At 45.1% G+C, this 17,298-nt stretch overlaps 1 protein-coding gene across 4 annotated transcripts in view; it reads left to right on the forward strand.

Annotated features, from left to right (window-relative positions):
- The window catches only part of DOCK1 (dedicator of cytokinesis 1), a 543,687-nt gene that overhangs the window by 69,560 nt on the left and 456,829 nt on the right, over positions 1-17,298 (forward strand). For all 4 annotated transcript variants that reach the window (XM_035269471.3, XM_035269473.3, XM_035269472.3 and 1 more), the window contains exons 4-7: positions 2,679-2,734; positions 8,508-8,604; positions 11,418-11,566; positions 16,503-16,638. In XM_035269471.3, coding sequence (XP_035125362.1) covers positions 2,679-2,734; positions 8,508-8,604; positions 11,418-11,566; positions 16,503-16,638 — 438 coding nt within the window. The remainder of the gene's footprint in view (positions 1-2,678; positions 2,735-8,507; positions 8,605-11,417; positions 11,567-16,502; positions 16,639-17,298) is intronic.

Here is a 17,298-nt window from a genome sequence, read left to right on the forward strand (position 1 = left end):
AATTCAACCAAGTGGATGGTGGAATAGATTTCTCCAAGGAGAGTTTGGTTTTCACATGGATTTTCCCTTCTACCGTCAAGAGTGAATTCCAGCCAGGCACAGTGGAGTGAGATCTGTCTCTTAAAAAAATAGTGTATTCCTGCAGATGAAACTCTATTTGGGGAAGCTGCAGTTGAAAACTTTAGTAATAAGAGATTAGGATCATGGACTAATATGCCCCTCCCCCATCCCACTCCTACATAGAACATGGCTGTCCCGTCCTGGGCTAGATGCATCCTGGGTTGGATGTGTCCTGAGCTGGACGTGCCCCAGGCAAGCTGTTCCTTTTTCTTTTAACCTTACTTGGTATTTGTTATCACATTCTCCAATTTGAGATCTCTTCCGTTCCCCCGGCGCCTCCCTGAATCATAGTACTTTTGCACTACACCTGCACGCCATGACATCCTAACTCATTGACACAGTAGAGCTGGGTAGGGCGTAACTGTTTTTCCATATAAGATCTCCATTGGTAGATGAGGAAATCCAAGCCTTACAGAGATGTAAATTTGTAAGGGGCCTCCCAGGCGGTAGCAGAAAAGGAATGTGGGCCCTAGGAATCCTGATACCACGTGCCTGTAAACAACTTTCCCGTAGTTCTAAGTGTGCAGTGGATCAGGGGGTTGCCGAACAGGCCCGACGGAAGCGGCTCATTTCAAACCCGCAGGTGTGTCCAGACTCACGCAGTCATTGTCCTTCCTGTGGCTTCTTGAGTCTCCAGTGAGTTTGCTGAGATTGAGGGTTGTCTCTGCTTGTGGACATGGACAGGGCTGGGATTGGTTTTTCGTTTTTTTCCCCCCATCTTAGTAGATACCTGTGGCCATCATGGAAAGACACCCAGGGTGTCCCTGGGATTTGGAGGTTTCCCAGATAATCAGGACCTGAACGCAGCAACCCAGCATTACGTCCTTTCAGACTTCGTTTTTTTTTTAATTAATGCTTTATTTTTTTGGAGTCGGGGTCTTGCTTTGTGGCTCAGACTGGAGTGCAGTGGTGTGATCACAGGTCACTCCCACCTCAACTTCCTGGGGTCAGTGGATTCTCCTCCCTCAACCTCCCAAAGAGCTGGGACTACAGGTGCACACCACCATGCCTAGCTAGTTTGTAAAAAATCTTTGCAAAGATGGGGTCTCACCATCTTGCCCTGACTGGTGGTGAGCTCCTAGGCTCCTAGGCTGAAGTGATCCTCCTGAAGTGCTGGTTGCAGGTGTGAGCCTCTGTGCACGGCCCAGCCTTCTTTGTTGCTCAGCCTCTGACTCTCTGCCCGATGCCTTCCCTCTGTGTGGTAATTCTTCTTTATATGGAATTTGGCCACTTTCCTGGTTGGCAGAAGCAACATGAATCATTGGTGCCTGCTGGACCGTTCAGCCCCCTGCATGCCCCTTGCCCTTTCCAAGCTTGATTAGTAGTTTGGTTTCTGCATTCTTCAGGGCTGGATGCCAGGGAAACCCAGCAGATGCTCCCCTTCCCACAACAGGTGCCTTAAGGCCACAGGGGTGCCACTGAATTGATTTCTGCCGCTCGCACTAAATCTCATGTAGGAAGTGGTAGCCGGCTTGCGTTGCACTGCCCAAGACCCAAGCCCTCTTGCCCCATTTCTTGCCTGCCTTTGCTGGCCTCTGCTTTACTCCACTAAGGGAGTTATTTTCCTTGCTTAGGAAGCAGGACCCTAACTTTTTAAAATTCCGAGACAGAGTCTTGCTCTGTCACCCAGGTTGGAGTGCAGTGGCAGGATCTCTGCTCGCTGCAACCTCCACCTCCTGGGTTCAAGCGATTCTCCTGCCTCAGCCTTCCAAGTAGCTGGGATTACAGGCATGCATCACCACACCCGGCTGATTTTTAGATACTTAGTAGAGATGGAGTTTCAGCTGATCTTGAACTCCTGGCCTCAAGTGATCCACACACCTCGGCCTCCCAAAGTGCTGAGATTGTAGGCGTGAGCCACTGCTCCTGGCCTAGGACCCAAACTCTTGATAAAGTTCCTCCTGGCACTTCACAGACTGTGCCTGATGCTGAGTGTCCTGTTGAGAAACTCCGCCCCAGGCTTCCTTCTCTTGGGTTCGCATGTGCATTGCACTTGAGAGATGAAGGCCACCTTATCAGTAGAAGCTAGGGTGTGTCCCCAGGTATTGTGCAGATTGGGCAAAATTCGGCCCGCCTTCCTGTATTTTACATGTTTGGGAGGTCTCTGAGAAAGTCCCCGTGGGTCTGGGTACATGGTCAGCGCACAAGGGACCATTGGTGGTATAATACCAGCTTTCATCATTTTGAACGAGGAGCCCATCATCACAAATTGTTGTGAGGCATCAGCTGGCCTTTTGGTCTGCCTGTGTTGAGGCCGAAAGGGTGTGATCTATGGAGCAGCCTGCGAATCGCCTGCATCTTTGTGGACTTTTTCCTTTGCAAGTCTGTCATCTGCTTTCTTCTAAGACATCTGCAGACTCTGCAGTACAAGTTGATTGAGTTGCTGTCTTTTCTACTTCGTGTTTCTTTGATATGTTGTATGTGGGGCTTAGCATAAGACTTAAAAAATTACTAGCGATCTAGTCACCTCTCGCCCCACCTTTTTGGGGACTATTGTTTGATTTGTAATCAGCAATCCTATTGATAATAAAAGCCACTGTTTTTTATTTCTCCCAAAGGGCATATTTCCTGCTTCATATATTCATCTTAAAGAAGCGATTGTTGAAGGAAAAGGGTGAGTCTGGTCTTGATGTTTAAATGAAGAATTGCAGTTACTATATTTGACCTTTCTGCTCTTTCGTATGCTGGGGTAATAGGAGAGGGTCAAGACAATGGGTGTGATTGACTCCAGTGGGACAGGAATTTTGGGGAGACAAAGGGGTCTTGTGGTTCAGAGTTGTGTTTAACGCAGCTTTGATCCTTTATAGAGTCTGAAGCCAGCACCACACTTGCAGTCACTGTCCTTGAACGTGGGGTCACTATTGGGAAGCACTTGCCCTGGTGCCCTGTGCTTCCTCCATGAGCTACAGACTCCATTTGACAGAGACTTCAAAGCCCCCCAGCTCTGAGTCCCATTTTTTTGGAAAGACATTGCAGGCCGTGATACAAATGGAGTTTAGGGTGAAGCAACAGTTGTTAAATTGGGACATGGCTGAATTTACATTTTGTCTAATTGTGACGTATGTTTCCTAGAGGTTATAAAACTGATGTATAAGATCATTAAAAGGACACTTCTAGAACAGGAGCCCATTAGGCAGGAATGGCAAATGAATAGCCAGGTGTGAACTTGGAAGAAGGAACATGAAAATGTTTTCTGTTTTTGTCTCTGCTGTACCTTCACACTCAGTTAAATATGTAAATTATAAAATTACTAATCATATGATTACTGCATAATGACATCTCTTTGGCTGATTAAAAAATTGCCTTTCCAAGCACTGTACTTTTAACATATGAAAAGGACCGTTTGGGTGCCAGAGTTCCATGCTGCATAATTAAAACGAAGAACATAATTTAGAGGCATGAATGGTGATGACCTGCAGTAGGGTACTTTTCAGACAGATAAAGTGTTTTGTATGCAGTGTCTTAAAGGGAAGATAAAGTTGAAACTTTCCCTCTGTGGAAGTAACTGAATAAAGTGTGCTTTATTTCTGTGTTAGAATCCTTAACAGCACAGACTGTATATGATCATTTAAAAAGCACTTTTCTGTATACAAAAGAATATATGTAAAATGTAATTATGAAGCATGATAAAATGAAGGACAGGTTATTCCAAGTGTCCGTAAGTAGTCACACTAGCCAGACAGGCAGGCGGATACACATTTGGCTCCTCTTCCTGGGCCTTCTGTTCCAAGGTGCCCCTCTGTGGGCAAATGCATAGAGCTATGGCGAAATGAGCAGTTTAGAAACAATTTCCCCGCCGCTGCCTTGGGTTGACTGGGATTGCTCCCCGCACTCATCACCTGGCTCTGTCTGTCTCCCTCGTGGCGGCCACTCAAGCCTATCTTCCCAACAGCTCTCTCCCTGAAGAAAGCCGGCCTTCAGGCTTGACAGGTGATCTCATCCCTCTTGTTTTCCTCCAGGTCGTCGTAGACTTCTCCCTTTCCTTCTTCTCCTGGTCCTTTTTCCTCTCCGGTGCCAGTGTGCACCATGCTTTCCTCTCACCTCTCCTTGCCTTCTTGCTCTCCAAATTTATTATCCTGTCTCCCTCGGAGAGTCTCTCTTTCTCTCTTGCAGGATCTGTCTCTTGCTGGTCTCTTACATTTTGTTCTCATGTGGTCTCTGTCTTGCAGGCTCCCTTGTAACGCTCTGTTTTCTGCATGGTCTCTCTCTCGCGTGATCTGTCTCTTGCAGGCTCTGTCTTTCTCCTGAAGGCTCTCTCTTGCAAGGCTCTCTCTCATGTGGTCTCTCCCACAGTGTCTCTCTTGCTTTGTCTCTCTTCCTCTGGAGGCTAGCCTTCATTCATTGTCAGACATCCCAAATGACTACTATATGCCATTTACCATTGATTCTGTACCTATTCCCCCATAACCAAAGCAATTTGCATTTTGTCCCACACCTTTTCCCCGGTACTGACATGGTTAGCAATGCCTGCTCGTGTCCAGGCTTCACAGTGTCTTCTCATCTTCCGCCCCTGGAGCTCTACTGCAACATTGTACACTGTTGGTCCCCGCTTCCCTGAAAGCTCCCCTTAACTCCGATGCTCTCTTCCTCTTTTTCTTGTTATGCTGACCTGCTGCTCAGGTGCATCACCATCTTCTCTGCCCCCTGTTCACCTCTGAGGGTGCTGTCCTGGCCTTCTCCTGCTTCCTCGTTGCCCCTCCCTGATTGACACAGCCTCTGTTGCATCCCCTCTTCGGCTGATCTGTCTCTATGGGTGATGCTTACATCAGGACCTCCAGCCATGACTTGTCTCTTGACCTCTCATTCAATTGGGCAGCCAAGTAACTAATGAGAATCATTCCCACCGTTGGGTGAGCATCTGCTATGTCCCATTCATTTGCTTTTCAAAGAAAAATTATTATTTTGTATTTTCTTTTAGACGGAGTCTCGCTCTATCATCCAGGTTGGAGTGCAGTGGTGAGATCTTGGCTCACTGTAACCTCGGCCTCCCAGGTTCAAGCGATTCTCCTACCTTAGCCTCCCCAGTAGTTGGGACTGTCGGCATGCACCACCATGCCCAGTTAATTTTTTTTTTTTCCAGTAGAGATGGGGTTTCACCATGTTGGCTAGGCTGGTCTTGAATTCCTGACCTTAAGTGATCTGCCTGCCTTGGCCTCCCAAAGTTATTGGATCACCAAAAAATTATTTTTTTAGATTTGACAAATAAAAATTGTATGTATTTGTGGTGTACAACATGATGTTTTGAAGTATGTATTCCTTGTGGAATGGCTAAATCAAACTAATTCCGTGTGCAATACCTTACGTACTTATTTATTTGTAGTGAGAACACTTAAATTCTACTCTCAGCAATTTCGAATATACAGTACATTGCTGTTGACTGTAGTCACCTTGGTGTAGGATAGATCTGTTGAACTTCGTTTTCCTATCTGAGAGAAACTTGGTATCCCTTTGACTCAGCATCTCCCCACTCCCCTCTATCCCATTCATCCATTCATTCTTTCTTTTTATTGAGATGGGGTCTCGCTCTGTCACCCAGTCTGGAGTGCAGTGGCATGATCTCTGCTCACTGCAACCTCCTCCTCCTGGGTTCAAGTGATTCTCTGGTCTCAGTTTTCCAAGTAGCTGGGATTATAGGCGTATGCCAACATGCCTGGCTAATTTTTGTATTTTTAGTAGAGACAGGGTTTTGCCATATTGGCCAGTCTGGTCTCGAACTCGTGACCTCAGGTGATCTACCTGCCTCAGCCTCCCAAAGTGCTGGGATTACAGGCATGAGCCACTGCGCCCAGCCCCATTCATTCTTAAAGATGCTCTGCTTTGATGCTCTTGCCCTCAGTCTTACCAGCAGCCCTGTGAGGCAGGCATTTTTGGAGTTACATATTCGTGAACCCCGGCAGGTAACAAGGTGGTAACAAAGATAAGACAATAAAGACAGATCAAATGCGTTAGTATCTGTCTCTGTGGTGATGGTCACATCAGGACCTCCAGCCATGACTTGTCTCTTGACCTCTCATTCAATTGCCAGCTGGCATGTTAATCCAAGAGATCGACTGGGCCTACCAGAAGGGAGGAACCTAAGGAGGAACCAGAACCAACAGCAGGATGTGCTAAATGTACTGAGGCTCTATTCACATGGTGGAAGGGAGGTCCACTGAGCTCCATACTTGCCGGAGCCAGTGTGAGGAGTGCCCAGTGGACTCAGCCCAGGATCCATAAGATGAAAGCAGTCCGGTTGCTGTTGCAGATCCTCACACTGTGAGCGGAAGGAAGTTACTCCCTGCAGACTTTGTAGGGATGATGCCTTAGCATGTAATGGACCACATTTCCATCAGTATCCTTACTGGGAAGCCTGGGGACACCCCTGGCAGGGCTGTTTTAATAGTCAGGTTCTTCAGTAGATAGACACTGATGGTGGCTCATGAAAGGGTCACTTTTTTTTTGCTTTTGAGATGGGGTCTTGCTCTATTGCCCAGGCTGGAGTACAATGGTGTGTAATCTTGGTTTACTGCAACTTCTGCCTCCCGGGTTCAAGTGATTCTCCTGCCTCAGCCTTCCGAATATCTGGAATTACAGGCCTGCACCACCATGCCCAGATAATTTTTCGTATTTTTTTTTTTTTTTTTAGTAGAGATGGGGTTTCACCATGTTGACCAGGATGGTCTTGAACTCCTGACCTCAGGTGATCCACCTGCCTTGGCCTCCCAGAGCACTGGGATTATAGGCATGAGCCATTGTGCTCAGCCCAAAGGATCATTCTTTTTTTATTTTATTTATTTCTTTATTTTGAGATGGAGTCTTGCTCTTGTCGCCCAGGTTGGAGTACAATGGCACCATCTTGGCTCACTGCCACCTCCGCCTCCTAGGTTCCAGTGGTTCTCCTGCCTCAGCCTCCCAAGTAGCTGGGATTACAGGTGTCCACCACGAAGCCTGGCTAATTTTTGTAGTTTTAGTAGAGACAGGGTTTTGCCATGTTGGCCAGGCTGGTATCAAATTCCTGACTTTGTGATCCACCCGCCTCGGTCTCTCAGAGAGCTGGGATTACAGGCTCGAGCCACCACACCCCCCCCAGGGTCATTCTTAATAAAAGTTTTCTAGGGGATGATCTCACCTGCACTCTTTCCTCTGACGTCTGGTTCTGGACCTATCCAGGAAATCACCGTCCTTTGAGGATCGCCATGGTCTCTTGCTTTGGGATCCTTCCCTCTGCTATCAATAAGTAATTGCAGGCCTGATCCCCCACTGTGAGCCACAGTCAGGAGTCCTTCCACAGGCCTGGGCTCTGTGCACATCAGGGGATGTAGGTGGGACCTATTCCTCGGCATTCCATGCCAGCCACATTCTTGCCTATTGAGGACACACAGAGAACCTCTAGGGCCAGCTAGCCTAACTGCACTAGCCACAATGCATTCTCTTCCCCAGCCCTCAGTAGGCTGAGTCTTACTCAGCATAGTCCCCAGCCCAGAGCACATGCCCAGAAAGCAATGGTCGATATGATGAACACCAGCACATAGATAGGTAATGAGTAAGATTAAGTCAAGGGGCTGGGCATGGTGGCTCATGCCTATAAATCACAGCACTTTGGGAGGCTGAGGCGGGCGGATCACCTGAAGTCAGGAGTTCAAGATCAGCCTGGCCAACATGGTAAAACCCTATCTCTACTAAGAATATAAAAATTAGCTGGGTGTGGTGGTATGCACCTGTAATCCCAGCTACTAGGGAGGCTGAGGCAGAAGAATTGCTTGAATCTGGGAGGCGGAGATTACAGTGAGCTCTGATTGCGCCACTGCACTCCAGCCTGAGTGACAAAGCGAGACACCGTCTCCAAAAAAAAAAAAAAAAAAGTTTAATGAGAGTTGAAATCAGATAGAGTAACCACAGACATTTGGAAGCTGTAACCTCTCTTGTATTTCGCCAAGGACAACCGCTTCCTGTATTGTCATGTAATGAGTTTTATACATGATGGAAAATGTAAAAATCACCTTAACCCAAACTGCAATTTAATGCCACATGGACTGGCTATAATTTATGGCATCTTTAAGATAGATGGGTACACATATTATGAATATACCTTACTTTTGCCAGACCTTGACGTTCTGTATGTAGACTTTTAATGGAATATTATTTGCCTCCTTCATCTTACCTTGACATATGAGGTGGATGGCTTACGTGCAGGGTAATGTATGAACCTTCCCACGCTGTGTACAAATATAACTTGTCATTCCTAGGGACGTATGTATTTGTATGTGTGAACGCAGTCTTATTTGTAGATTTTCTTCTCATTTGCTTAAATACTGAACTCTATGGCCTAGATGTGAAATTTACCAGGCACAGCTCACAGCAGGCAGTGAAACCGTGGACTCAACTGCTCTTTCCTTCTTTCCTCCCAGGCAACATGAAACGGTCATCCCGGGTGACCTCCCCCTCATCCAGGAAGTCACCACGACTCTCCGAGAGTGGTCCACCATCTGGAGGCAGCTCTACGTGGTGAGAAAATGAGATATTCATTCAAAGCTTAGAAATAGAGAGTGGACTTTTTGACCCTGATATACCGATGGGATGTTTTTCTTTCTCAGGGAACCTTAAAAGCAGAGCTTCTGAGACAGGGTTTTACTCTGAAAGGGCCAAGGACATGGCTGAGAGTTTAGCCACTGTTGGGGGCCCTGTGCCCTTGGACCTGCAGTGTATTTGGGTGTATTACAGTGAGTTGTAAGGGAGGGGACCGTAGGATGCGTCTTTCCTTGCGTTGGAAGGGGAAATATGGTTGTTTTCAGGCCCCTGGAGCATGGGATCAGGCAGTGTGTGTTGATGTCACCTTTAAAACAGTAATAGGTGTTTTATTTAAGGATCCAGTAGAGGATAATTACTACTTTTTTTGATGTTGTCTGACAGTTGGTAATGCCTCTTATCATTTAAGAACAACAACAAAGTCTTCTGGATTTACCTGTGTTTGTGACAGGGACAGGGAAGTAGTTCACATTCCAGCTTTGTGTGCAGTTGTCCAGTTCTCCTGATCACAGAAGAAGTCTTATTAATGCAGAGAGGTTGAGACTCTGACAACTTCCATTTCATATTCCCTCAGGGTATTTCTTTGCACATAAATTCATATTTGCAGAAGATTACCTTTTGTTAAGCTTGTATTTCTATTCAGAGTGTTGATTTCTCATATGCTAATGTTATTATCACCAGGCAAGGGCTCTGGAAGGAAGTCGGTACGTTAATTTCTTGAGAACATAGAAAACTTCCTAAAGTCCCACAGCTGCTCGTTGGGCAGGCTTGCTGTTTTTGATTATACAGTGGTTTCCTGTAATGCACAGTAATAAGCAGTTGCAGTAATTGTCATCAAATGTACTCAGAAACCTAAAAGCATAAAGTTAGCCATGAATGTTTTGTGTAAATCTGAGCAATTTTGTAGTCAGTGTTTCATCTTCAACTTAGCAATTTTTAAACAAAAATATGGCAACAAAACAAACAGGAGTTGATGCTAATAGTCAGTGTACCTACTTGAGTCTGTAACCCTAGAGTAGGTATTTGTAATGATGACCACCTTGGTTTCCTTTTACAAAACTTAAATTTGCCTTTGATGGACTTACATTGTTGGATTTGTGCAAAGAAAGCCAAGCCAAAACATGGTTATAATATTTTTATATGGGCTGGGTGCGGTGGCTCATGCCTGTAATCCTAACACTTTGGGAGGCTGAGGGGGATGGATCACCTGAGGTCAGGAGTTTGAGACCAGCCTGGCCAACATGGCGAAAACCCATCTCTACTAAAAATAGAAAAAGTAGCTGGGTATGGTGGTGCACCCCTGTAGTCCAAGCTACTGGGGAAGCTGAGGCAGGAGAATCTCTTAGGAAGGCAGAGGTTGCAATGAAGTGAGCTTAGATTATGCCTCTGTACTCCAGCCTGGGTAACAGAGTGAGACCCCTTCTCAAAAAAAAAAATATATATATATATATATGCATTTTTTGTTCTACTCTGTCATTGTAGATATTAGCAAAATATTAAGGATTTTAGATAGTTGATACCTTAGAGCAATGGATAAGAGAAGGCGGTGTGGATATCAGAAACTCCTAGAAAGAAGGTTGAATGCCACAGTGAGGTATGTGGTTCAGATATGTAGAAGGAGAGTTTTCTAAAAAAGTAGCAGTGAGCACATTTAATGTTTTAAAGGGACAATGTCATTTAGGTATCTTTTATTTATTCATTTTTTGAGACATGGAATGCTCTGCAGTCAGGCTGGAGTGCAGTGGCACAATCACAGCCCTCTGCAGCCTTGACCTCCCGGCTTAAGCGATGCTCCCACCTCAGCCTCCTGAGTAGCTGGGACTACACCTACGAGCCACCATGCTCAGCCAATTTTTAATTTTTGAAGAGATGAGGTCTCCTTTTGTTGCTCAGGCTGGTGTCTAACTCCTGGGCTCAAGCAATCCTCCCGCCTCTGCCTCCCAGAGTGCTGGGATTACAGTTCTGAGCGACCAAGCCCAGCAGTGCTTAGAATTTTATCACATTATGTTCCACCTAGATTTCTTTTCATGGAAAGAACCACGAGTTATTTTCCTTCAGGTAATCACTAATCTTCTTGATTGTTGTACGCTTTTAATTGTTAGCTGCAAACTGTTGCTTTTCTTTGAACCATCAATCCCATCAAAATTCCTAGTAAGTGGTAAGAACTGTGAGTTTGGCATCTTGTTTGCATTTTCCTCCTGTCACAAAAGCACCAAGAGTTTGTAGATGGAGATTCGGCCTCTTGCAGAAGTGTCTCCTGTGGGTTGGACACACCACAGCGTGTGGGATGCCTCTTCTTCCCTGTAGCTCAGCTGAGAACAAGGTTGATGAGTTCAGGTCCTCAGTGTGCTGAGAAGGGTCCAGGTGCAGGGTGTTCTGAAGACCGTATGCAGGTTGTAGGATTCAGATCTTTAGGCTCAGACGAATTCTGGAGGAGCTTTAAGAGCTGCCCATCTCTGATCCAGATGCAGGAAGCTCACAAGCAGGTGTGGAGCCTCAAGGTCTAGCCTCTGGCCAGATCGATCACCTTTTTGCTTCAGTGGGCCATAGAATGTTGGGTGAAATCTTGGGGATTAGGCATTAGTTTTTATTCTTTTAATATCTCATGGAAACTGAATTCTATATAATATGTTCCAGTTTATGCTGATAGCACCTTTTAATTCAACATGAACTAAATCTCATGATATGGTACTTACGCCTCGTGTGTATTTGAAGAGATATCCATTCTTTGCCATCTCCACAATGCTGTTTTATAACAAAATCTTTATGATTGGGTTTTCTCCCCCGTGTAGCAAGATAACAGGGAGATGTTTCGAAGTGTGCGGCACATGATCTATGACCTTATTGAATGGCGATCACAAATTCTCTCTGGAACTCTGCCGCAGGATGAGCTCAAAGAACTGAAGAAGAAGGTCACAGCCAAAATTGACTATGGAAACAGGTTTGTTTACTTGAAAGATGACTTCACGCTTAAATTATCCAATGTAACAACATCACTATAAGCCTTCAGGAGACCAAGATCACATTTGATCATAAAACACAATTCCTACCATCAAAGTAACGGCATGTTTTTCATTTTGAAAAGGATGAGGTATTTTCCATTGGATTCTGAACTAGGGAATCTTGTGAGCCATTCTTGAAACCTTGTCATTCTTCAAGTGACAGAGTCAAGAAGCCAGAGAGCCTGTCATTTTCACTGTTCTGGAGGGGACCCCATCATTACTTCCATTGGAAGGAACTTTTACTTTCTGATCACCATTTTTGACTTTGAGTTCAGATCTGGGAGTGCCTTGTGTAGCGACAAGCAACAGGTTTCTTTCCACGGAATCCCAAGTTCTGAGAGTTGGAGTGGACATTAGATCATGGAAAGTTTGTCACCTGTGTTGGTTTGCCAGATTTCACAAACAGAAACACAGAAATATAGCCAGTTAAATTTCACTGCAGATAAACAACAAATAGTTGCTTTGTGCAATTATGTCTCTTACCAAAGTTCCCATCCAGAGCAGGCATCCCCCTAGCGCTGCGTGAATGGCTTTACTGCTCACCCCTGCCTGCAGCTGTACTGTCTACTGTTAGCATGTATTTTTTGATGCTGAAAGGAAACAAGCTGCTCTGATCCTAATTCTGCTGGGTTCTATAACCAGAATGAGGCCATGCTCTTTTCCACCTGATAATATTTGGTTTTTCATAGAATAGCAGAGCTGCAAGAAGCCTTGAAAAGTATCTGGTCACATGGTTCCCAAATGCTCTTCTGTATCAGAATCACTTCGATAGCTGTTGAAATGTAGAATCCTGAGACTTACCCCTTAAGGCTCTGATTTGTGATATCTGGGATGCTGACTGGAAATCTCAGGTTGGTTGTTTTTTTCTGAGACAGAGTTTCACTCTTGTTGCCCCAACTGTACTGCAACGGTGCGATCTCGGCTCACCGCAACCTCTGCCTCCTGGGTTCAAGCGATTCTCCTGCCTCAGCTTCCTGAGTAGCTGGGATTACAGGCATGCACCACCATGCCTGACTAATTTTGTATTTTTAGTAGAGACAGGGTTTCTCCATGTTGATAAATACTGTCTTGAACTCCTGACCTCAAGTGATTTGCCTGCCTCGGCCTCCCAAAGTGCTGGGATTACAGGCGTGAGCCACCGTGCCCAGCCGGAAACCTCAGTTCTTAAAATAGAGTTGGGTTGTACTGGACAGCGAATTTGGAAAACTTCTGGTTTAACTCAACCCCCTTATTTTACACATTGGAATGTGGAAGTCAGAAAAGGGAAGGGGTTTGCTTCAGCCATTCCACAGAAAGAAGTCGGGGTAAATCAATGAACCTTTCTGTAAAATCAAAGTTATCACATAATTATCTGGTAATTTATGTTTTGAAGTGTGAAAAATTTCTTAAACCAACGTTATGAGCAAGATACAGGGTTTGAATTCGAATTGCTGTGGGAGAGGTTTTTTTTTTTTTCCAGAAAGCCTGAGATATTAGCTATTGTTGCAGTAAAACCCATTTCAAGACCACCTGCTTAAAAAAGCAAACTTTTGGAGCTTTGATTTGATTTTCTATTGGAGTATCATAATTTAAACTTACGTTCAGAGACCACCTGCTTCATTTGGCCGCAGGAAGCTAGCAAAGTACATTGTATCATGGAACAATCGAGTTAAGGAAGGAAGTGTTTACAAATGCAATTTACTACTTTGATAGGAAATACAATCCTTAATAACATAGTTTTTTTATGAAGGATCTCCAGGCTCCTTCATGATTTCTCCAAAGCCCAGCACTCTGCACATACCTTCCTAGTCCTTCCTTCAGAAAACCTAAATGATATCACACTGTTGAATGTTTGATTTTAAGGTAGGTGTATTTAATAAGGAAAAGGTCTTTTGTGTCTTTTGCATTCATTACTGAGGCATTCTTGCCTTTTTAATTTACTTATTTTTAGCCTGGGTGGAGGGTTTGGGGGAACTATTTGAGAATGTGATGAAGGTCTTGGACCATATCTCTAGAAAAATGTATGTACAAAGTACACGCACACAGGCACACAGACCCCCCGACACAGACAGACAGACACACACACACAGTTCTGCACATGATTTCAGGTTGTTGTAGGGGTTCCCAGCCGGTGCTCATAGGTGCATTAGGCCTCCATGGACTTCCTCTCTCGTTGCCTTGCTGTGGTAACTCACACCTTTGTAATGGAAACTCACTTCCATTCAGAACCAGCTGCACACTGGTTGTTGAGAACAACATGTAGAAGGGTTGGCTGGACAGGCCACTTCGTATGATGGTTTGCATGTGGCATTCTGGAAGCAACATGGCCCTGCCATGGGAGAGTTCTGACACAGCACCGAGGCTCTGGGCTCTTAATAAATAACTTCTCCCAGCTTAGGTTTCCTCCTCTGTGCAATGGGTCTGACTGTCTGCCCCGGCAGGTGTGAGGTTATGACGTGGCAGCAAGTGCACAGCAGGCTGGCACAGGGCTGTCCCCTTGTGTATTCCCTGAGGGAGCCCAATTCTGCATGGCCTGCAGGACCTACTGGCTGGGCCTCCTAAGCTGGTGCTTTGTAGCTACCCTGGCACCAGCATTTACCTGCCCACACCAGAACTGATCATGCCTATACCAGAAGTGGCCACACCCCCATAAACATTTGCTCTACCCACAGTAGTACTGACTCTATCCATGCATTACTGACCCCTGCCCATACCAGTATTGACCTCGCCCACACCAGCACGAACCAGGTGGATACCTTCACTGACCCCGCCCATACCAGTATTGACCCCGCCCACAACTCACTGACCCCGCCCACACACTCACTGACCCCGCCTATACCAGCACACTCCTAGGGGCTGGTTCAGGGGTAGGATAAGGAGTAGTATTTGGGAGGGAGGAGCTTGCCTTATTAGTGAGACATGTTGCAAAGATAAGTAATGAGACCTTAAAATGCTTTCTAAATTTTCTCCAGATGTCTTTCTAGTCTTGAGGCACCCCGCTTACATTGCAGCCACTGAAGCTGTTTTCATGCAGTGCAAAAAGCCTCTATTTGTTTAAAGTCTCTTTACCCTGATGCTGTTGACAGGCCCAGTTGGTCCTCCTGCTTCACCATCAGTGGAATTTGCTCAATAGATATTAAAAGGAAAAAGTGAGGTTTCTGTATTTGCCTTCCCAGGGGTATAGGGGTTGAGCGAAACCCCAAAGACTGTGTTTGAGCTGCTGGCAGGCGCATATCTAGCTTTAGGGTGTGTGACCTGGAGACTCCACGTCTCCTGGTAGTTTTTCTAGATGGAGCGTTTATGGGCAATTCAACTTTCCTCTTTAATTTGTAACTATAAAGATGTTCTCTAATTAAAATTTATCATTCTTTCAAATGACTCTCTTTTTCATATTGTTAAAAAAGCCTGCTTCCATTGGCTTGTTAATTACAGGGGTATAATCCCAACAGTAGGGTGAGAGGCATCTGCAGTTAGTTTTCTGCCCTAAGACCTGCATGTTTTATTAACAGGAAAGCCAGAACATACTGCCAGATCACAGCTCTTGAACTCTTTGGTTACACAGTTGTCTGTGTTCCTTAAATGAAAACTGTATTTTTAATATAATTGTCAGGTAAAAAAACACCTGACAATTTTGTTGGATTTGAGGAATCAGAGAGAACGTTCCCTAAAGTATGCACTGGTATAGGCTGGACAGACGTATTAGCTGGATGTTGCTGGTGTTTTTAGTTGGCGACTACATTTAGCCATCTGGCCAGAAAGTTGCTTAACCTTATTGTAGATCATATTCATATGTTTGGTGTCCACACACAATAGGACTTCTGTATTGAAAATCTTCCTGTGGCCTAATGTAAGGACTAGAACGGACTCGAAGTAGGAGGGGAGATGTGCCGGGGACCTGCCAGGGTCAGTGGGGAGTAAATAAGGCGGTGGGTAGCTCTCTCCTCTGAGTTTTCTTCCCTCTCTCCCTTAACTCAGTGATGATGTCACAACTGCCAGCTTTGTGTTTGGGTTGATGGATGTATATGAAATTGCATATATAGGTGAATGTGTGTGTGTGTGTGTGTGTATGCGCACGCGCACATATGTAGTGTGCCTTAGTCCGGGCGCGGTGGCTCACGCCTGTAATCCCAGCTGCTCTAGAGGCTGAGGCAGGAGAATCACTTGAACCTGGGAGACAAAAGTTGCAGTGAGCAGAGATCGTTGCACTGCACTCTAGCCTGGGCAACAAGAATGAGACTCTGTCTCACACACACAAATAGTGTGGCTTGAAACTTTTCATATTTTGTGTAATAATTAGTAATACATATTTTACTTGGGCCTTGTAGATCTGTAAAACTTCTCATTAGAAGCCAGGGTCACTGTTGATTGCAGTGGAAGTAAAAATTGAGGAATTATTTTTTTTACTTCTTCCAATGTGACACATTTTGAGTTAAAGCAATCTCCAAAAATTGTAAGTTCCTAATATTTGTGGGCAAACCCAACTTTCTAGGATTTTTTTTTTTTTGACAGAGCCTTGCTCTTGTTACCCAGGCTGGAGTGCAGTGGCGTGATCTCGGCTCACCGCAACCTCCACCTCCGGAGTTCAAGCAGTTGTCCTGCCTCAGCCTCCTGAGTAGCTGGGATTACAGGCAACCGCCAACATGCCTGGCTTATTTTTGTATTTTTAGTAGAGATGGGGTTTTGCCATGTTGGTCATGCTGGTCATGCTGGTCTCAAACTCCTGACCTCGTGATCCGCCCGCCTTGGCCTCCCAAAGTGCTGGGATTACAGGCATGAGCCACTGTGACCAGCCCTCTAGGATGTTTTCACATGCTTAGTTGCTGTGGTGGAAGTTGTGCTAGAAAATAAAACCCTCTTGTCTTGTGTCCATGAACTTCTAAATTCTTGTTGTTCTAGAATTCTAGATTTGGACCTGGTGGTTAGAGATGAAGACGGGAATATTTTGGATCCAGAATTAACTAGTACAATTAGTCTCTTCAGAGCTCATGAAATAGCTTCTAAACAAGTGGAGGAAAGGTTACAAGAGGAAAAAGTAAGTTTGACTCTTTGTAATATGCCATTCACATTTGGAACACATTTTCTCAGCAATAGTTTTCAACCTTAGTAAAATATCAGTGAAGCCCAGAATATTTATTAAAAAAGAACCTGAAAAGGAGCAGCTATGGAGTGTGTGTGTCCTACAGTCACAAGTAGAAGGGAGCCTGGTGGCACAGCATGTCACCCGTGACATGAACAAGGGTTGGACAGCATTGTGTTTCATCTTAGGAGACAGGATCCTGATGACGTGGATCATCTGTCAAATGGGAAACAAGACATTTGTGTTCTCATCTGTCAAATGGGAAACAAGGCTTGATTCTGCATTTCCTCTCTGACAATGGTAGGCAGGTGATGTATTCCCAGCTCATTGAGGGCATAGAGCACATGTCTTATTGGTCTTTTCATCTTCTGTGATCTTTAATGGCATCATGTATGCATTAGTCGATTCTCGCATTGCTATTAGGAAATACCTGAGACTGATAATTTATAAAGAAAAGGGATTTAATTGTCTTACAGTTCTACAGTCTGTTCAGGAAGCGTAGTGGCTTCTGCTTCTGGGGAAGCCTCAGGAAACTTACAATCATGGCAGAAGGCAAAGCGGGAGCCAACACTTCACACAGCTAGAGCAGGAAGAAGAGAACGGGTGTTCGGGGGT

This window comes from Callithrix jacchus, chromosome 12 (genome assembly GCF_049354715.1).
Source record: "Callithrix jacchus isolate 240 chromosome 12, calJac240_pri, whole genome shotgun sequence".
Classification (NCBI taxonomy): domain Eukaryota; kingdom Metazoa; phylum Chordata; class Mammalia; order Primates; family Cebidae; genus Callithrix; species Callithrix jacchus.